The sequence below is a fragment of the Alternaria postmessia genome (genome assembly GCF_024291825.1).
Source record: "Alternaria postmessia strain BMP 2775 chromosome Unknown scaffold_1, whole genome shotgun sequence".
NCBI lineage: Eukaryota > Fungi > Ascomycota > Dothideomycetes > Pleosporales > Pleosporaceae > Alternaria > Alternaria postmessia.
In genome coordinates this window covers 417,907-439,786 of record NW_026260074.1, presented here as the reverse complement: position 1 = coordinate 439,786, position 21,880 = coordinate 417,907, and the positions used below count along the sequence as shown (strand labels likewise).

The window sequence follows — 21,880 nt, the reverse complement described above, 5'->3', positions numbered from 1 at the left end:
GGTCAGCATTCGCTGTTAAGCTTGTGCTTTGGCCAGTCGTAACCAGTTTGATCCCATGACTGCTTTAAGTTAGTTGTCTGACTTTACGATAGCAAGGCAGATATGTACAGTAAAGTTAGGATTGTTGTAAGCTCTTGGATGCTTTTTGATGTAGTCTGTAGTCTCGAAGCCTGGGGGATCGCACGTAACCATCTCCTCGCCTTTCTTCTGGTACCACCTCACGTAGTCGAAACGTATGGTAGTAGGAAAAACCAGGTTCTTCCAGTCGATCCAGGTCCACGAATTACTGAGACCCATGTTTAGAATGAGTGATAATGGTTCCTGCGCGATTTGGCGGGCCTGGATGTTGCCGTTTGGTCCTATAGCGCGCCCGTCCATGATAAACATTGTTTGGTCGCCCACTTTCCAGGATATATAAGCATCTTTGCCTTCTCCTGGAACATACTCGAAAGAGAACCGTTGATACTGCTTGTTATCGAACCAATCTTTGTTCAGTATCGTGGTGGCAGAGATGGCCTGTTGGAAGGCTCCGCCGGAGTAAGTGTTGAGTCCACTGTAACGAAGGTCTGGCAACGCCGTGTAGTTGTAATTTGGATAGTACCAGATATCGAATGGCGCAACTTGATAGCTTTGTGTCGCTATTGGAAGACCATTTGGACCTGGGTAGCCTGATGTGGCACCCACCTCAATGATATCGATCTCTGGCACTCCTCTTCCCGTCCCTGGTGTTGGATGATCCTCACCAGGGCAGGTGCACGAGTTCAGTCGTTGTCCAGGCAAGTGAGACAGGCCGTCAGGGCTAGATTGGTTGGGCGTGATGCCAGCGTCGCAAGCTTGGTAAGTGTAGGGCCACAGGCCATCGGTTGTACTCAAGTAGCCTGGCCGGCCGAGGTTGCCCATCGTCCACGCACCAGGCCAAAGTCCTTGTACACCGGCTGGACCTGGTAGTGATACTGAGACTTCGAAGATGCCACCTTTGAAGCACAGCTGGTTCCAACTGTTCAGCATTCCAGACCGAAACTTGAGGCCGTGATTGAAGAACTCTTCTAAGCGCAGCTGGAGTGTGCCGTCGTGGGTGGTAACAGCATCCGGATCGTACCATTCAATATCCTGCGTCGCACCATACCACACGTTGGGTGCATAGAAGTACGGGTCGTCTCCTTCGTAGAACGTACGATTGTTGTCGTTGAACTCGTCGCTGAAAACCAGCACGTATTCGTCGCCGAACTCCCCAGTTCTTGTTTTCACAGAGTCGGGTGTGTCCGGGTCAATCAGGCCCTTACGTATATTCTCCAAAAGTGGATATCTTTTGTTGTTGACTGTTGCCCAGATTTGAGGCCTCCATGGATTAGGAAACATACTCAGCGGCATGCCGTAGGCTGAATTATAATCGATAATGCCTACTGCGGAAAGCACTGGAAGTCCGACAAATATAAATAGTAGCCCACATATCATAAACGCTAAGCCGATGGTGGACATGATGCTGTCTCTTGTGAAATGGTCGCGTATCCTGGGTTTGAACTTGATGTCATCATCATCGCGAGGCATGTGCATTTCATCGTCAGCTTCCTCTTGATCGCATACTAGTGGCCAAGAGGCCATTCCCTTTTCCTCGTATGGCGCCGTCAATCTATCGTCAATAAAGGACACATTCTTCTTTGTGTCGTACAGGTCATGAGCATTTTCATTGAGTCCCGTCGCAGAGTCATTGGGCGTAAGAAACGGATTGGTCAGCGGTAAACCGGGCGGCGGAGTGGTGGTGCGCGAGTCCACACCCAGCCTACCGTAAGACCGACGTTCTGACAAGGAAGTCCTTCGACTACGGCTAGGAGTACTAGTGGCGGCGTCTGAGAAGGGATTGAAATAGCGAGTATAGTCGGTGCCCAGATCTTGTAACGTGAGTGGGGTGCCAGGAGAGCGAGGTGCTTGGCTTGACAAGTCTGTCGTACTCCTCGCCTTTGGTGTTCTCAGGTGAGTCCGGGGCGGAAGGCGCAAGTGAAGCCGACCCGCCGTGGTGCGCGGTCGATTCTTCTTCGTCTGCGTCTCATCGCTCGAGAGCATCTCGTTCCCTTCTGAGCTTTCATGGCTCGCCGATCTGGAGTTTGCAAGCGGCGAAGGCACAATAGGCGCGAAGGGCAAGGGGGAGGAGGAGCGCTCTGCCGACGGAAGGATGCCGAAATCGAAGCCATGATCAGAAGCCGGACTCTGACTGCCGCTCGAATGGCTAATCAGTGGCTTTTCGGCTGCTCCTGCTTGCTCGGATACTCCTTCTGTGTTGGTGTTGTGGGGAAACGCAACTTCCCGTTCTACACCTGAGCTCGACGACGACCGTCTAGGCTGCTCATCTCGACTTTGTGGTGATTCTGAGTATTCCGAGGATGTGTGCGAAGCGACCCTTCGTATGGACGCCATTGGCCCCGCTTCTTTGGGCAACGAGCGACCGAATGGTGTACGCGCCGGCGGTTTGCCCCACAGCCGGCCCTATGTTGTGCAGCTCACACCAATTGCGACGTCGTTAGTAGTGTTTTTGTCGATAGAACGCTTTGCTATGTATCGTATAGAATGGGCGAGCAGAGGATATCTGGAGGCGAAGAGCCGCGAGTGTACGGTGCCTGACGTCGAAGGGTAAGTTGCTAGTCGGAGAGCTTTGACGCGGTGGGACGTGAGGAGTGGATATAGCAGCTGTAAGTGAGCAACACAGAGAGCGGGGTGCTTGCGGGAGGGAAAGTCGTGAACGTGAGCGAAATAACTTCCAAGGGGTCCAGTGGTAGCAACAGTGAGTAGCGATGTTGGCCTGGCAAGCGCGTTGATTGTTTGAGTGGGAATACAAGCCTATAGCAGCTTTGATGGTGAAGGCGGATTGACGACCACACAGCCAATCACAGCTTCCCCAACGGTAGCCAACATGTAGCTGTCGCAGTCCCGAAGATAGGCAGGAACCGTTCCCTGCGCCTGTGCTGTGTTGCGCGTCGGACTCTCCTCATGCTTCCACCACACCCGGACCGTTGCTGGCACAACTCTGCTGTTTAGGACTGAAAAGGTGCCATCACCGTCGCGACCGGAGAAGAGTCCCCAATTCATGATGTATTCGACTCGCATGTCGTACTTTGTTCCGATTGCTCGAACCGTGGAAGGCACGATAGATCAGTAACACGCTTACCTCATGACAGCCCTGATCCACTATCCTCGAGACGGACAGCCTCTGAAGGTACTTGAGACGTTACACAATAACGGTGTGCTTGTACACTTAGCACGAGGCAACCCGTACGTGCATTTCTCTTTTGATAAGTCGCAAGCATGTCAAGCCCGCATGTAGCACGATACCGCAAAACGTGCATGCTGTACGCGTACATATTCCAACATATCACAAAGGCGCCGTTTCTATAGTGAACAGTATCGGCGCGTCCGTCTCGACTCTTACATCGTTCGCTTTAACGTGGTTGCTCGTACTGACCTGGCCACCCATTTGCGTGTCCCACTCCTTGACATCCCACTCTAGCCCTTCGGTAGAGATAACCGCTGGCCCATATATAGGAAGAAACCCCACGTTCTCTGTGAAAGTGCCACTTTCTTGGATCCCTCTTAGCAGAGTCTCTCCGCTCCTCAGCACAAAACTCAGATTGGACTCGGAGAATAGCCATAAACGCAGGTCGGTATGTTGAGTCTGTTCCCTGTACATTTCGTTCAAGAGTCCAAGGCCCTGGTCAACCCTCCCACCCAAGGTACCAAGAACAATGACATCTCGCACAGCCGAGGAAGTAATACGCAACGAAATTTTTTGCATGCATTTTCCAAAATCTGTGCTGTACTGGTCACGGTCTCGTAACACAGGAACACCTCGTGCTTCGTAGTACTCACGTACATCATCGCGTAACGAGTCCAAGTCCCCATGAATCATATCGGGTAGCTACAAATATCAGCAACTGATATTGACATTAAAAACCACAATTCTACTCACGTATTGTTCGCGCTGCTGGATCAAATCATCTTTCAGCATATCGAAAAGTCTATTGGCGCCGCCATCGGCACATATGCGAAAGCCAGTGTGTTTCCAAAGACGTAAAAATGCAGTGAAGTGGGCTATTGGCTGATTTAAGATGAGAAGGTCAGGAGGATTCGAGGTTTTCTCGGGGTGGGCGCTTTCCGCGAGAAATCTAGCAGGGTACAACTCGCTGATCCCTCGTCCTGCCATGCTCTTGATGTCCCTAGGATGCTCAAAAATTGATGTAGTGATACAGGTGATAGCGTGAATGGAGCAGTTGATGAGATTGGTTGAAACTGCGGACCCTGGAGGATGTGCGTGATGCAGAGGCAGGCGCGATGCAGATGTGCCCGATCGACTAAGCTGCAAATGTGCTAGTCTCTACTCGTGCGAGCACCCCCTAGTGACCGTTAACATTCAGATATGTATAGCTACCACGGTTTCGATAGATACCCGCATCTCTTTGCGTACAATTCCATCTATATATGACGTGTTGGGTTCCACTCTCGGCTCCTCGCTGCTCGTTCCTGCAGCTATACGTGATGGGAAGCTGTGGTCTGCAGAGGTTTCTGATGGTGGCTGGCAAAACGGTATGCAAAACGCACGATGAAACCCCATTGTCATGGGAGTCGCAAATTTACAACCAATTGTATTCAGAAGCGACTAAGTCTAAAGATGATGACTCTTAGGAAAGAAGTTCCCACACAAGCTGTGCTCATGCAATGGCCCCATGTTGGTCAACTTTAGTTTACCTTTCGGACACTTGTTAGCTCACCGCTCGAATCCTTCGTAACGATAGAGCATCTGCGTCTATAACTACATCTGGGTATTATGGGCACTGCTCACAAGTGAACTTCCGGACGCCGATCGTTCCGGAAAGGTCTGTCTTTACGCGCAGCAATCCTAATCATAGTTGGCTTATGATAGAGCAACCACAACAGGAATTTTTCAAGTCCTGAATCCTGGAGGACAAATCCGCGATCCTGTAGATGCTCTGTTTCTTGTCCGAGGTCGTGTGTTGGTGTCAATCACAAATCGGGGAAATGTCTACATGTTGTCACTACAAGAACCGACTTCCTTTTTTGTGTATCTGTGGGAATCTGTATGAGAGACCAAAGCCTTCTAGGAAATGATTGTGACTCTGTTCGAGATTATGTTTATGGGAAGGTTTTCGTCTGGCGTGCCTCGTGCAGCTGTTGAGTTGGTTTTCAAAAACGCTCCGTGCACCTTTCGGAAAATGACGTGGAGCAACCCAGCCTCCCGGCCGCGCCGCGTTCACGAGTGAAACACCATACATTGCTACCATGTCGATCAACATCGTCGCCGATATCGCTCCTCCACAAAGAAACAGCTTGCAAGAGCCTGCCACACTAAGCGTCTTAAGGCTGCCATGGCCTCGCTCCATACAAAGCAGGGGGCACACGATGCAACCTTGCTACAATGCGCCACTTCCCATAGTCCGTTCGGGTCATTAGCTTATATCTACAACAATAGCCTTGTACGAGGCACCACGACGCCTCGCCACCGACTTTCCAGCCCTGATCTCTATCCGCTCTCCTTATGTAGGCGTCCGCAAGACTACCTTGCGCCTGGATGGGGATATCGCTGATAACGTTTTTGATGCCAGGATAACAAGGGGGTATTGCATACGAACCTGTTTGATTTCAGCTTACATGTGCCTACTGACTACCAGTCAATCCATATGGTTGAGCTTTATTTCAGATTTCAGTGCAACGAATCGCACTAGGCACACGTTTGAGATGAATACGTACTCAGCCAACCACCCGGACTGGTAAGGCTCGAGCCACACCACAAGTTGTGTACGGTCTGTCGTCGTGGATATACCGAAACCCAACAGCGCGGGTCCTGTCAGCACGCAGAACACCCTTGTTACTACTCACCCGCTGAGGCACTATCCACCATGGCTATGCGTCCAAGGCACGTCCGAGGTGGCGTATCGTGCTAGCTGCTCCCAGTAGCCACATCTAGCTAAACTACTCCAAGATACTCTGGCTCAGCTTCCAGCCCTGTGGACAACGCCTCATTGGTACTGGAACGGCCCCTTTGCTATGTAGGATTTTCGGCAGAAGATGAATATCTTAGCCCGAAGCTTAGCATCACGCAAGCCGAACGTCGTAGACGATCAGTCATTGAGTGAATCTCTTAATCCTCGTTCTGTCTGACTCTCTAAAATGAACAAGTCCAACACGGCTCAGTCGACAAGCCCCTGAACAATTCCTGAGCTTCAGCATATTTTATTCAAAACGCTCGCACTTTTGATCGGTTGACTGTCCCTTTCCAACGTTGACTCGAAGCGTACAGTGACAACAGTGGGCACATGCGGCATACAACAGTTCAATTTCTCCCACCGAACCAAACATTCGAACGCGATGGATGTAATGACCTCCATTGCTTCACGAGGCTCGTCTTTTCACGTATCTACTCAGCCTCAGCAACACAACCCGTACGCTAGAATGCCGTCGAGAAGAGCGATAGCATGCGTTACATGCGCCAAAGCAAAGACTAAGTGCAACAAAGCGGTATGTGAGAATCGCGTATATTCCGCCTGACCGAATTTCCCAACACTAACACTTCATAGTTACCTTCATGCTCTCGGTGCATCACTAAAGGTATCAAATGTCAACCGAGATCCACTCGTCGCACATCAGACAACCACGGTCGATCAAGCGTCAAGAAACAACCTAGATTACCGAGATATCCTGCTGCCAAAGCTATCTCAAATCGACACTTACATGTCTCGTCTGTTAGCTTACCTGTTTCCAAAGAGCCTGGAATTACCTCTGCCACACCTTATGTTGATTCCGAAAGTACCGCAACATCTAGTTGTCAGGAGTCAGGACTTCCGAGCTTTCCTATGCTCGCCCCGATCCTATCGCAAGGGCCACAAGTTTCTTACAACTGCTATGCTCATGTAGACGGCCCCATGTATGACCCGAGCATCTTCGCGCGGCCTATGGATGCGGACAATCATCTCCACCTAGGCGCTATATCACCACAGACACCCAGCCCAGTCACCCTTTACGAACACGTATCCGTATTGAACGATCTGGATTATCACCAGTACGATGATTCGTGGTTTAATGAAATGCACATGTTAGATGGAGTTGAGTTCGAAGTTAGTGCTGCGGGTTTTCCACCGGAGAGATGGGTTGTACCAAACTCCACAAACATGGTGCCAACAGCGCAGGTACCATGGTCTCTTTATGACCTCCCGGATCTACTGCAATACAAGCTGGACGAATCAGTATCACATCTCGGCGCGATGGCCTCTTCAGCCCAGTACCAATTCGGAAATGACCTGGACTCAATTCAACCTGAATCGACGTTTTACAGACCTACTGTCACCGACATGACGGTCCTCACATCAGCACCGTTCTTGTACGACTTGAATGCAGCGACAAGTTATGCACCAGTCTGGGAGGGCTGACCTATTCCATAGCGATGCTATTGTTACACTTGACGATGCACACTCACGGTACATTGGCGCTCTGCGATGTGTGTATCACACAGTACATATTTCTATCAGAATTGCCGTTTTTGTCGCTGTTTTCTCTTCCTACCTGCAGTGTCCGTTCTGCTTGCAGCCCCATGCTATGAGCGGCCTTCTGCATTAGCCAAGAAACGTGTTTACTACCTTTTCCACGAGGATCCTGGTATGTACACGATTCCAAGTGATGCAACCAGGCTCGTGGCGTTCAGAGGTGTAGTCGGTTAGTCTTACCACGCGAGCGGTTGAACGGCTAAATTTATCTCTTTCACAAGATTGGTTCTCGCACACCTACTCATCACCGATTCTCCGTGCATCGGGTGAGCCCCAGCGAGCTTGCGCCTCACCACAAGCCCACTATGACAACGCTGCTACCCATTGCTCCCACGCGAAAAGATCACCCTGCCTCCACTATCATACTCTTATCAGAGCCATGGTTTGTCTGATATGATCTTCAACCATGCAGCCGAGGTCACACAAATGCTGATCATATGACACCGACGGAATATCTTAGACAAGCCTTTCGTCTTCATCGGACTTCACAACCCATTTGCCACTCCGAATCACTGGCGACCTTCCACGGTGATACTTGCATTGCTTACGTGTGTATACCACATCAAATTCCTAAGGTCTACGCTAAAGAACTCGATGCAAGGTACCAAAATGCGTATACGTTTTTGCGCATGAGTACCTCGTAGCTGCAGGCATGGTGCCTAGACACAACATCTGAGATGCATACGCGAAAGAGGCACAAATCAAGCAAAGCCTGGTTCAGTTTGTTGCTATGCAACCAGGAGAATATTGTATGAGTGGGCCGCGCATTGATTGGTAGATGTAGAAGACTGGCTGGGAACAGCGAATCAGGGTTTCACGCGCACCTGTCAGTGGCTGATCACTGGTTTAACACACAGCCGTAATGAGGAAGTTTTTTCCCAGTTGGACGGCTGCGTCACAGCTTCAGATGCGCCCTGGCATCATTAGAGACGTTCATGAGGAAGGATGAACTACTGTACATAGTGCAACCTGTTGCTTTTCACTCTGAACACTGCTTCGGCCCGTTGCGGAGGCCTAATCGCTACAACCTGACGGACCGTCCCATCGTTCACGCCTCATGCCGCATCTCTTGCGAACACAGTGCCGTAGCCACTCACACAGCGGCTAGAACGCCACGGCGCTTGTCAGACACGGGCACAGCTCATCCGTAAAGGATGCGTATGGCTTACTCGGCAGATCCTGCAGTTGTATTCCATCCCTAGCAGCAGTTTCGGCGCCATTTAGCGGTATGCAGTATCGTGTCTAGGCCTTCTTGAACTCTTGATCCTTCAAGTCACTTCGTATCACAGCAAACCTTGTAGGTCCTCCGAGCAGGCAGTGTCGCGCCCCTCCTGGTGGCTTGCTCTCGGTCGGTAGTGTCATCCCCAACTGCAGGTACTGTATTCCTTCGTCGTTCGTGTCATCATTATGTGTGTGTATGGGTGGGTGCTCTGTCAGAATGCAGGAACGATGAACACTCAAAAGCACAGGCGCACAGGATTCGTGTTGCTCATGCTACCCACACAATCAATGGGATAACTACCATATGGGAAATGTTACCAGCTCACTGGATTCCGCAACCACCAACCTGGTAGCAGTTGGTCGTATCTGAGGCCATTCGGGTCATATAACCGTTCCTCCGGCCGCTGGAAGCACTACCTGAACGCATGGAGGCAAGACTATAGTCTCGCTACCGCTGGCCCTTGTCAATTTACAAGGTTTGGGTGACTGATACAACCCGGGTCGAACGGGTGACATGTTCTCAAGCCATGATCACCGCCATCATGTGTGCTGTATGTTACTATTTCAATAAATATTTGGCTTTCTTATTGGCTGTTTCCGTGCTCACCCCCGCCTCCTCCGCTTCGTAGACATGCTCGCTTACGGCACGGACAATGGGTTCATAGCTAAATACGCCTCCACTGGCAACGCATTACCATTTGTTGTTTGCAACAGTTCTGAGCACACCACTCACCGAGAAGCCAAGAAATCACTCCCACCGCTCCGGTAGCAAATAGAACCTTGCTTTTCTCAACCTGGGAACAGGGAACAGGCCACATAGGCAACTGAGATGGCACTTCTACACTGACAGAGCCCCTTTGTGGCACGGACACTGTTTCAACGAGGATGGTAGAGGTGGGTGTGGTCTGTGAGACATGAGCTTGGTAGGGATTAGTCACTTCGAACATGTTCGGGCCGAGCCATAGCACATGGAATTGGAATCTAGTGTAGGTAAGGTGAATGCTCTCTCTATCAACACCAAGTCTATCGCTGGGATCCAGTCGCTTTGATCAGGCCGTTACAGCCCTTGTCACATAGAGCAACGATGGACCACGATCGTGCGGTCTGTGGAAGGGGTTTTGCTAGTAAAAGACGACGTAGCAAGGCAGAAACGATGTGACCGCGTTGGCCGGTGAGATCGAGAGCAGAGTAAGGTGTTCTCAGCCGAGGATAACAGGGTAAGTCTTCACCCAGATAGTCTTTTTTGTCCACCAAAGATGGGTGATCGGCTCTCTCCTAGCTGCAGGTTCCAGCTGAGGCAAATCTCGTAAGATGCTACTTGCCTTATCCACGCCGTCTCGTTCCAAATATCTTGATCCTTCCCGTGTCGTCCCGACCCTTCCTTCCCACAGCAAATACTTCCCAAGGACTGCCATTTGACTCAACACTAGCTCAACCGTACCTAGTCAACGGTGTTTCCGCGTGATTGAAACACGATAATGGTGTGACCAGATACCGAACGACCCACCACCGACGCGTAATCGCCCTGACATGCTGACGCCTTGGCTTGGTTCTAGGACTCGCTCCACGTTACTCACCTCGCGGAAAACGAATACGATATTCACCCGGTTGAGAAGGTTGCGAGGAGATGATTGGACATTATGCTCGTCTGATCTACAAGACCTAGAGGTGGTGGCGAAGAGGGCTGCTGCGGTTACTTAACCACAACGCGTAGAGCGGTAGCCGAATGCGGGCTCAGGAAGGAGTGAGAGTAAGTGTGGCGTCTGACAAAACGCGATAGGACTGCGCAGTAACCACTCCGAGAATCGGAATACAAGCGAAGCTCTGTCCCCTCGGAAACCGGGGGAACAATACTCTTGTTGGTCGAACCACGGGAACGCATTTTGGTATCCGAACTGTCCCTAGGATGTCAAGACGCCTCAATAGCCTTTGTAGGTGAACAGTAGTACCCGTCTGTTTCTTCCTGATGGTTTTCATCCATCTATGGGGCAGATAGCACGTATCTTATCAACGTGTGGCTGAAGTACTGGTTCCTCGTCTCTTAATACAGGAAAAAGAGTGTTGAGATTGTCTACCTCACGTCTTACGGCCTCGTCAGTCATGTCTTGTAATGGGGTGATAAATTCGCATGTCGTGCGCCGAGCCACAATGACTTGAGCATGCTTCTCCTGTACCAACGTCAGCTCTCGCTACCTAATGCAAACATTGCCTATGATTATACATGGTCGCGTTAGACCAAAGCGACTACGCAGCAACATATGATAGTCTAACATACCTCAAGAATATGCTCACACACCTCCACGTACTCCTCAGCTTCCCAGAAGCTAAACCCTACGACCACAGAAATCTGCCTCAGGACCTTCCCGTTCCTGTACTCCTCAAATTGCAACCGTCCATGTTCCAGATCGGATCGGACTTTCCAACGCCTCGACACCTGAAGCGACGTAAAGTTCTGCAACATGTTGTACAGCAAAGAAAGAGAAAGGAAAGGTTGTGTGCCGTCATGAACAATACAGATCCTGTTCAACTGCTTGATGTCTCTTTCCCACATGATTCGCCACAGTAACTGAACAATGAGCTCTCGGCCTGGGCCTCCAATGCCTTTCTCGTGATGTTCTGGACGGTAGCGGATGAACAGTTCTTCTAGACCTGTGAGACCTGCACGAGCAAATCCGAAGCTCTTGACGCGTCTACGGTTTACGTCTGCCGTATACGCTTCCGTGAAATCACAGGGAAGCCTGATTTGAAGTTTTCGGACAGTTGATGTGGACGCTGGGGATAAGGCGCTAGTTTTTCGGCTCAGTTCGTCTGCCGGCGACCACTTAGTGTTGAAAATTGTTGCGGACCAGGCAAGTGCGTGGTATTCCTCGTACAGTTGGCGACATGTCGACGACAGTGCCAATGGAGAATTGCACACTGGAAGAGGTGCGGTGCCGGGGTCGCGGACGAAGACGTAGTCTATGATCTGATTCTTTAATTCACCTGGTAGCAGAACAAGAGGCGACCTTTGTGTCATTGTCATTGATATCAGTCATTTAGAACGTAGACATGCGAAGAACGCGTAGGAAACGCGCACTGAAACTTTCCTGACGGCGAATTCGGTGGGTTAGTGATGATGTCGCCGTTGCGGAGCGCGTGTCATGCTATGTGGGGCTCACTGTTGACACTTAGTCAAGATTCAAGGTCTCATATCGAGATTGCCTCGGATTCTGCACTCACTCATCGCTATTGATTGATGATTTCCGTAGATGTTTCAGAGCCTTCATTGCACGCTGGAGCCCAATGACACACCTCTATGCATAACTATCACGCAAACTTGACAAGTGCTCTCTAAAAAGGCTCTCTCTGTTGTGCTTCACCGACAGCCCACTTCTAACACAATCCCACGCAGCATAGCATCAAGGTATCATTCTCTCGTCCAAGAACTGCTTGATGTACGAGGTATCAGAAGTTTAGATAAGCTTTGCGCCCAATATAGGCATCGCCAACATGCGCGACTCCAGCCAAACTCACCTGGGATTCACCCTGCCTCCCCAGTTTCCCTCAGTCTGCACCTGAACAAATGGGCTGAAACATATTCAACATGAAATGAACCACCAAAGAGTTTGTCAGCTCGCGACCGCTGCAACATAACAATGCTGCCTACCCCGCCTAGGCTTGGGTCGACGTAGCACCTTGGGCGATTTGGCGTTCATCTACTTACTATCAAATCGGGATGGAAATCTATAGTGCACAACCAAACTGATATCATTGGCGATAGGAATTTGCACTGTCTTCAAGATCAAATTTCGCGTGTGTTCTTTTGGGTCATGAGGACTCATGTTAGGCGTTTCGCTCTATGGAAGAGGCTTGATCGAGACATAACCATTCGTCTGTAAAGTTACAAGCACCGACAGCTGGATAAGACTGTTGAGATCCACTGGATTCCAGTACACAGGGCCGCGTATCCATGCCAGCAGCTGTCTTAGAGTTTAGTGTTTTTATGCTGTTAGTCACTTTGCTCTTGCTATACACCTGCGCACATTGTCCGTAAACCCATGATGTTTTTTGAATTGTTCGCAAATGGCCTCTGAGATGTTTTCAACCGCCTTGTCGTGAGCAACACTATCTCTCAGGAGCTTCAACAAGCTCGCGACGTCTCCGGCAACCCCTGACCTTACGATGACTTCTTGCTCGAAGCCTTTCCCATCTACAGGCTTGGGCACACAAATTTTACTTGCGGCCGAGCTCCGTTTCCAGTCCACAATGCCGATACTATGGAGATAGCCGCCATTGTTGCTGAAGCAAGGTGGGGCTCATGTACGGGTATGTCAGCGGTGACTACCATGGATGGATCGATGTTGGCGACCCAAAGCTCCAAAATACCTCCATGCAACTGTGGAGCTATTACCGCGATGGCGCAGGATCATTAGCCTTCTCGTGATGTCGGGTGCTAGCTGCTAGCGAGCGGATGTTTAGCTGGAGTGGCCGGCTCAACCTTCCGAGGCTACCACGCTACGTCGCACTACAAAGTCACTCGCACGTTGTCGACCATGGTATGCACTACAGTGACGTTGTAGACACGATAGGCCATGCAGCGGATTGCATCATGAAGAATGCAAAGCAGAAGGTGAGAAGTGGAAGGCGGATCGGACATACGGCTGTGGCGGCGTTAAGCGACAGCCAGGGCAGTCATAGTCTGCCCGCAGACGGCAGTCGACAGGATGCGTAAGGCGAAGAGACAAAGAGTAAGAGAGCAAGAAAGTGCAGACAAGCTCAGTGTTCAACTGCAGTCTGTCTTGTTTTGTCTTATCGCTGTACCGGATGGGCTAGGAAGCGTGGTGCATCTGATGGCGTTCGGCGGCATATCCTAGCATCTAGCGTCATGATTATTTCGCATCTTCAGCATCAACCCTGTCGTCAGCCTCGCGACCCGCCAACGGCTGCAAAGATTGTGCATCAACACCACCATGCTACCCAGCTGAGATAACGAGGGCGCGCGGTGCTCTACCCCTCCCTGGACGTGAATTTGGCGCATCGCCACTACGGTGGTTGCAGATCTTCCGAGGCAGCCGGGTGCGTGTAGGGTCCCTGCGGTGATCCTGTCGCTCGTCACTTCACGATTTACGACTAGACTCGGCTCTCCTTGGCAGCTTGCGACGCCCTTTCCTCAAACACCCAAGCACTCCCGCCGTGCATTCTCTGCACTCAACAAACCGACGGAGCCTCCATGGACTGCTGCAGCGCTAGCTCGGTATACGAGTGCCATATTTGAGCCCATTGAACCCCCACAGTCGCTTCAGATCCCTCCCGGAAATTTGCCGAGTCGTATACCCACGCCGAGGGAAGGTGCGCTCGAGGCTGCACTCGTCGACACGCCAGACGGCAGGCACGACTCTCATTATCCCGCCCAGCACACTGCTAGATGCGACGGCGCTCGTCCGCAGACCCAAGCTCCGAGCAGGGCTACGCCGATTCCACCGCCGACCATTCACCCGCACCAATTCCGGAACATGAGGATAACCTCGACCGCCAGACTGAGGCATCGCTAGTGAACGTACAGGGCTGGGCCAACAAGGGTAGGCCAAAGGAGGAGGCAGGCGGGTCTGCACAGCGTCTGGCCACGGACCCAGTCGCCGTATTCCACTCTCCCACCGCTCCACGACTACCTCCACTCATGGCGCACCACAACGCCGACTCAACCATCGGCGCGCTGGCCAAGGACACCCCGCCGCACACCATGGTCGCGCATCACAACGAGAAATGGCGCCAACGCCTACGCTCTCCCTGGGCATGTTCGCCCTACACCGTCTTGGCCACCCTGGCCGCCTTCATTGCCATGTTTCTCATGGCCCAGTCGTTTTTGACGAGGCAGCTGGACGTCAAAGGGTGTGGAATGTCTTACATGCGGCCTACCTACTCAAGGTTCAGCAACTTCGACACTGAACACACGCGCTTTGCCAGCAAATACTCGTTGTACTTGTATCGGGAGGGCGGCTTGGACGAGGATACCAGGGCATGTGCTTCCCTTTGAGTAAAGGGAAATTTACTGACAATCCTCAGGTCAAGGGCGTGCCAGTTCTCTTCGTTCCCGGGAATGCTGGCAGCTACAAGCAAGTCCGCTCCCTTGCTGCCGAAGCTGCATACCACTACCACAACACTGTCCAACACGATGCCGATGCCGGCAACGCGGGGAAGAGGCCGCTGGATTTCTTTTCAGTTGATTTCAATGAGGACATCACCGCCTTTCACGGCCAAACATTGCTGGATCAGGCCGAGTACCTCAACGACGCCATTACGTACATTCTATCCTTGTACCACACCCCAGGAAAGTTTCTCCGTGACCCAAGCCTGCCGGATCCAACCTCAGTCATCGTGGTCGGACATTCCATGGGCGGTGTTGTCGCGCGTACTATGCTCACCATGCCGAATTACCAGGCCAACTCGATCAACACCATCATCACACTTGCTGCACCACATGCCAGACCGCCAGTGTCCTTTGACGGAGATATTGTTCGCACCTACAAGGGTGTGAACGATTACTGGCGACGCGCCTACTCGCAGAAATGGGCCATTGACAACCCGCTCTGGCACGTCACGCTCATCTCGATTGCAGGAGGAAGTTTGGACACTATGATTTCTTCCGACTATGCCAGCATTGAGTCGCTGGTGCCTGAGACTCATGGGTTTACTGTATTCTCCACGTCGATGCCGAACGTTTGGACTGGAATTGATCACCTAGCAATCACTTGGTGTGACCAGCATAGGAAGGCTGTCGTACGCGCCTTGTACGAAGTCATTGATGTGTCACGCGCAACCCAGACTGTGCCACGAGCGGAGCGCATGCGCGGCTTCAAGAGATGGTTTCTGACGGGGCTGGAGGATATTGCCGAGAAGACTTTACCCCAAAAAGAAGCCAAAACACTTCTCACGCTCGAAGAGAATAGTGCTATCATTTCAGAAGGCGAAAAGCTAGTGCTCAGAAGTCTTGGAAAGTCCAAGCAGCGGCCCAATGCGCACCTCATCCCCGTACCGCCACAGGCTGCAGGAAAGAAGTTTACACTTCTTACCAGCGAACCATTGGACCACCCTGGAGATCATGGCCTGCTTGAGGTGCTGTTCTGCAGTGTATTTCCATCGCAACCCGGTCAGTCGACTACACTGTTTTCTATGAACATGGATCTCTCGGGCGACAGTGTCGGTGCCACACGACTTGCCTGCAAGAATGCCGCCTCAGATGTCATCGCACTTCCCGCCTCGACGCGTCACTCGACCCATCCGTTCAAGATGGACGAGCGCCCTTTTTCGTACCTCCAATATGATCTCGAAGATCTGGCAGAGCATCAATTCGTAGCAGTCGTTGACAAGGCTGGTGAGCGCAGTACAGGCTGGGTAGTCGCCGAGTTCAGCGCTGCCCCTGAATCTCAAATCGTCGTTGATGTGGGTTTACAGCGCCTTCTGACGACTGGCATGTCTCTGAGGCTTCCAGCACAGCGTCCACTGATGTCGGACATCAAGATCCCAGCTTTGCACTCTGCTCTTCTAGCCTACAACATCCACATTGGCAAGCAGTCGTGCGACGCAGGAGAGCTCTTCGCTCCTCTACTGCGGCAGTACGTTACCGACATCTACGAAAGCAAGTTCTTCGTCAATGTCAAGGATGCTAGCATCAACCTACATGGTGTATCGCCATACATGCCACCTGCTCTGCACGCTAAGCAGCCTTCCAATGGTTTATCACTACAGATTTGGTCTGACCCCACTTGCGATAGCAGTGTTGAGATCAATTTGAATGTGGATATACTAGGCAGTTTCGGAAAGCTCTGGATGCGTTACCGCATTATCTTTGCCGCATTCCCAATCCTGGTCGTTGCCTTGGTTTTACGCCAACAGTTCAGGACGTACGACGACAGTGGAGTCTTTATGAGCTTTACTCAGGGACTAAATGAGTGCCTGAAGAGTTCACTTCCGCTGGCTCTGTCTGCACTTACATTTCTGTCGATTGCGCTAGCAGGCGCTCAACATCAGTCAAAGCAATGGTCTTTCGGTGGGAAGTCTGCCAACATAACATCCTTGCTCGATACTGCCAGCAACGAATTGCTCCTCGGTTCGGACGATACCTTTTTTTGGTTCCTTGTCCCACTGTTTGGTTTGATGTGCATTGGCGTTTGCGTGGCTATCAACTACGCCGTGCTTCTAATAGAACTTACGCTCGCCTCTCTGTACTCTGTTGTCATATCAACCAGACTTCGGAAGGACGAAGCAAAGAGATCCCCATCAGCCTTCGCAGTCACATCCAACCGGCAGCGCGTCGTCACCACATGCATTTTGCTATCACTCGTCTCAACAGTGATACCATATCACTTCGCTTACGTTGTACTCTGCCTGGTGCAGCTTGCAACTAGCGTCCGCGCGTTTCGACTGGCGAGAGAGTCTAGTCTCGACTCGAACTACAACTTCTACAACTACGCTCACTCGATCTTCATTCTGATGTTTTGGATACTACCCATCAATCTCCCAGTACTGGTGGTTTGGGTGCGCAACCTGGCAGTCCACTGGATGACGCCTTTCTCCTCGCACCACAACATCCTCTCCATCATGCCGTTTATCCTGCTCGTTGAAACCCTGAGCACCGGCCGCATGATTCCTCGAGCGGAGTTCCGTGTCTCGTTCTTCACAAACATCTTGCTCTTCTCCATCGGCGCATATGCTGCTGTTTACGGTGTTACATACGCCTATGTCCTGCATCACCTAGCAAACATACTCTGTGCCTGGCTAGTCGCCATTCACTTTGATCCATCAGCATGGTCTCCCAGAAGAGCGAGTGATACCATAGAGGGCAGAAAACCGGATAGCGAAACAAAGAAACGGCCATGACAGCAGCGATAATACAATTTTTCCGTTTTCTTCTTCCATCGTACACAATACGTGTACACTTTCGGCGTTCAATACCCCATTTCTGTTCTTTCCTTCATCTGCATGTTACTGGCGTTTCACATCTCAGGGCATCAGCATTTTCGACAATGAGCATATATAATCCTTTCCTCTTCTATTTCATGATTGCGTTGCATACGGTTGGCGCATATGGCTGTTTGGAGCAGCACTGGATTAGAACAAGATGGGAAGGGAAGATGCGCAGCATAAGCAATGTAATCATTGCGCGCGTGTAGGCGAATGACAACCTGGTGGGGCAACACAGCCTCAGGAATTATATCGTGTAATGGCGGATGCAACAATAAGAAGACCAAGTTTCACCCATATGCGTCCCGTCTCCTTTGCGCACGTGCAGTTGTTCATAACAGACGATGAGCAAGACATGCTTTTTTGGATACGTGGAAGAGGAAGGGACATGAACAATAAATAACGATTTATCAACTACAGTACCACATTTGAACGCCACGAAATGCTACTTTACTACCCCGTCAACGTTTTACTGAAATAAACTGCCTCTAGCTTAACTGTTCATTCTACTTCCTCCTCTTGCCTCCACCACCACCGTCCTCGCCCTGGTGACTCCTCTTCTTGCCCTCCCTGGCCCAGTACTCCTGCTTCTCCCTCTTCTCGCGCTCCGCTCTCTTCTCAGCATTCTCAGCCACCTTCTTCTTGTACGGGTCTTTCCTCTCTTCCTGCTTCTTACGCCTCTTCTCCACCTTGTCATTGCGAATAGCAATGACCTGGTCCATAAGTCTTCGAGCCTTCTTCTCCTCACCACCGAGGACGACAGCACGCTTCTGCATGTATGTCTGCTTCTTCTGAGGCTTCGTCGTAGCGATCTGCGATTTGAAGGGAAGATCTGCGGCGAGTTTGCGAGGCACGCGGAGTGGGTTGAAGACACGGGTCTCGCGGACGACCGGGCGGTAGGCAGAGTTCTTCTCAGAGGGTGTAGCGATGCCATTCTCGTAGCGTACCACACCTGTGAGACGCATACCTTGCCAGGAGGTGCTTTCGCCTTCTTGGTCAGGGGTGGCGGGGTTAAGCAGGTTGGTAACGGTGTTGTAGAAGCGGCGGGGCTTGATGGGGTACCAAGCTCTTAGGAAGACGATGTCGCTCATAAGGATCTTATCTTCAAAGGTAGCACGGAAATTTCCTTCTGGCTTGCTTAGTGCGCGCTTGATTTGTCCGCGCACACCGGAAACTGTGCGTATGCTGGCGCCTTCGAATTTTGCAATTTCGAGGCTGGATTTGAACATGTCTTTGATAAAAGCGGTGTTCTTGAAGATCTTGTAGGGGTGGCCGGTGAGTTTGAGTTTCTTTACTATCTCGGTGGATTCGTCTACGTTGAGTACGACACCTGTTGCTGCGATCCTGAAACCGGGCGTCTTATTCGAGAGAGACTGGATGCAAACGAATCCGGTGTTCGGGGCGACCAATGGGCCATAGAAGGTACCGAAACAATGCATGTGTTCGGGGGTGTACTTCAGCATGCGATTCCTTGTCCGTGAATCGGAAATACTATAGATTGGGGTGGTCTGGAACCGCCGCCAGCCCAAGGAGAAGATGAGGGGATCGTTAGTCTTGAGGATCTTCTTGTGCCACCTGTGGCGTTTGATACGGATCTGAACGAAACCGAATCGCTCTTCAGTTGGGGTCAGACCACCGATAAGAACAGGGAATCGTGGGTTGAAATGCGCAGAGAACTCGTAAGGTACTTTTTCGAGCACAATACGTGCATAAGTACCCGCCTTGTGACCCTCAACGCGAACGCGAGATAGCTCATCCAGCTGGTCGAATTCGGCGCGGTTGATGTCGAGCTGCTTCTGAATCATGGCCTTTTGTGCGTCGTACCAGTCGTCTTCACCAAACTCTTCCTCTTTGTCACCTTCTTTCCGTGCATCAGCTTTATCGTTCATGAAGCCTTCGCGGTCTTCTTCTTCAAATCGAAGCTTTAGCTCTTCTTTCCGCCGTGCGTTCTTCTCGCGCTCTGCTTCAATTGAGTTTGCTTCAGCTTCGGCGCCAGTTTCCTCAGTCTCGCCACCGTGCTTCTCGCCGGTTTCCAAATCTTCAAACTCGCCGTCACCTTCATCATCTTCGTCAAAACCTTCAAAATCGTCGTTTTCTTCATCATCGTCACCGCCCTTGCCGTTCATATGACCGGTAGCAAAGCGGCCCATGAGAGCCTCGACGTTTTCCTCGTCTTCCCACTTCTCCTCCAACTCTTGGTAGTTGAACTTGGGGATGTAGCGGTCCTCGGCATTGGCAGCGTCGTCGGCTGTTCTCTTGCTGAAGAAGCCGTCATCTTCGTCACCTTCTTCATCGATGTCTTCCTCCTCTTCATCGCCTTTCCATTTCTTGATGACCTCTTCTGGCGCTAGATCCATATTGTACATCATCTTCGCCAGATCTGTGACGCGATACGGCCGTTTTCGTCCGTGTAGTTTCGCAGCATTCTCCTGAAGATTGGCCTTCCATCGTGCGCCGTCTTCAATGTCATCCTCATCGGAGTCTTGCGAATCAAGGTCACCCTCAAGGTCTTCCAGATCAGGTTCATCACCAGATATCGAACCTAGATCAGAGTCACTGTCTGCAAACGCCACATCCTCAACTGTATCTGCATCCTTCTCTTTGCGCGAGACCTTCAGCTTGCCGTTTGGTGGTCCGTTGGTGTCAAGGAACCCAGTATCATCTTCGTCGTCGTCCGCATCGCTATGGTCTTGCTGTAGTTCTTCGTCGTCGCTATCAATTCCCTCAAGATCCTCGTCGTCGACCTCTTCAGCGTCTGCTGCTCTAGCTTTCCGTTGAGACCGTCGGCCCGTATCCGCGGTATCATCCTCGAGAGCCTTCCTATCCACGACTTCGCCATCCTTGAAGAGCCTGAAGTTTCCATCGTCTTCGCCAAGGAGCTTTCGCCCACCCTGCAGTCCGATCATCATTTGCTCACCTAGTCCCTTCTCTGAGTAGTCAGCCTCAGGGTCGAATGTCGCAGTCTTGACGTCAATGTAGACGGCGTCTTTGTCGACAAGCACACCGCCGACATCCGACATTGGAGCATACAGAATCTTCTGCTTCTCGCCCAATCTTGTGCGCTTCTTCTTTCCGGAGGCTTTTTCGACAGCTTTCTCAGCAAAGGGCGTTGGGCATGGATCGGGTAGCGCTTCTGTGGAGGTAACTGTGAGGTCTCCAACACCAGGTATGTGCACTCTCGATCCTCCAGCGGGAAAGTTTGTGCCGCGCAGATATCCGTACAATGCTACCGTGCGATCGCATTTCGGGTTCTGTTCGATATCGGTTGGAGGCGTGATGTCCAAAAACCTATCCGCCAAACAGTACGGATGCGAGTTCCTCCATACCAGCGGCCTCGGATTCTTCATGACACTCAGAAACCTCGAAAGATTCATTATCTCTCTGTCCGGGTATCGCCCGTTCACCACACCACTGAGGTAGAAGAGCTTCGCACCCTGATACAACTCGCTCCAAAACCTGTGCTTGAGTCTCTTCTTCTGCAGCTTGAGCGTCTCTTGTTTCCTGAACAGATCCAGATGTGTCAGGATTCCGAAGACGTTTCCTGGCATACCACTTGCGCTTAGGACGTTCAAGAACTCCATGGTCTCCATCTCGAAGCCGTAATTGCCATCAATCATCAACAAGACTATATCCACCACTTTTGCGATGTCGATCATGCTGGCGAGCGAGTCGGCGGGACATTCTAGGAAGGTAAGACGTCTACGCTTCGAGGTAACGACAGTGAGGGGACCAGTGGGCGTAGAGAGGGTCTGCTTGGTGTATCGTCTGATTAAACTCTTGATAAGAGTGGTTTTGCCGACACCGGGAGGACCGACGACACCGACAATGATTGGAGGAGCTTCTTCGGGAAGACGGTCAACGAGTGGTACGTGGAGGCGCTTCTCTTTGACCTGTACATGTCAGCTAAGGGCTGCGCAAAACTTGGAATCCGGCCTACTTCTGTGGAGCGCGCGGCCTGCCTCTTCAGTTTACCAGGCGCAGAGAATGCGAAAGCTTTGGGGTTCTTGTCTCCAGTATGCGGTTTCTTCTCTTTCTTTGGCCGATGCGGCCGGTTGCTCTGTGCGTCCGCCATATTGACTTGGTGTTCGTGTCTCACTATCAGACCTCAGTAGAAGTCGTCAGAGTGGTGTCGAGGGTCGGGACTCGTCGCGCGCAAAGTCAAGGTCCGGCGGCAA

The 21,880-nt window shown here is 51.4% G+C and overlaps 5 protein-coding genes across 5 annotated transcripts; 2 read left to right on the top strand and 3 right to left on the bottom strand.

Annotated features, from left to right (window-relative positions):
* Positions 1-69: 69 nt before the first annotated feature.
* On the bottom strand, positions 70-2,412 carry J4E82_000155 (uncharacterized protein; the record flags this gene model as incomplete). Its single annotated transcript, XM_051726478.1, has 1 exon — positions 70-2,412. The coding sequence occupies one exon, from the start codon at positions 2,410-2,412 to the stop codon at positions 70-72; it is 2,343 nt and encodes a 780-aa protein (XP_051593660.1).
* A 952-nt stretch (positions 2,413-3,364) lies between these two features.
* J4E82_000154 (uncharacterized protein) lies at positions 3,365-3,997 on the bottom strand (the record flags this gene model as incomplete). Its single annotated transcript, XM_051726477.1, has 2 exons — positions 3,365-3,907; positions 3,959-3,997. 2 exons carry the CDS (start codon positions 3,995-3,997, stop codon positions 3,365-3,367), a joined length of 582 nt encoding a protein of 193 aa, XP_051593659.1.
* Positions 3,998-6,456: 2,459 nt separating this feature from the next.
* On the top strand, positions 6,457-7,430 carry J4E82_000153 (uncharacterized protein; the record flags this gene model as incomplete). Its single annotated transcript, XM_051726476.1, has 2 exons — positions 6,457-6,522; positions 6,582-7,430. The coding sequence occupies 2 exons, from the start codon at positions 6,457-6,459 to the stop codon at positions 7,428-7,430; spliced, it is 915 nt and encodes a 304-aa protein (XP_051593658.1).
* Positions 7,431-14,169: 6,739 nt separating this feature from the next.
* Positions 14,170-17,621, top strand: BST1 (GPI inositol deacylase; the record flags this gene model as incomplete). Its single annotated transcript, XM_051726475.1, has 2 exons — positions 14,170-14,760; positions 14,808-17,621. The coding sequence occupies 2 exons, from the start codon at positions 14,170-14,172 to the stop codon at positions 17,619-17,621; spliced, it is 3,405 nt and encodes a 1,134-aa protein (XP_051593657.1).
* A 590-nt stretch (positions 17,622-18,211) lies between these two features.
* On the bottom strand, positions 18,212-21,777 carry J4E82_000151 (uncharacterized protein; the record flags this gene model as incomplete). The annotated part of the gene is made up of 2 exons (XM_051726474.1): positions 18,212-21,595; positions 21,643-21,777. The coding sequence occupies 2 exons, from the start codon at positions 21,775-21,777 to the stop codon at positions 18,212-18,214; spliced, it is 3,519 nt and encodes a 1,172-aa protein (XP_051593656.1).
* Between the last annotated feature and the right edge of the window lie 103 nt (positions 21,778-21,880).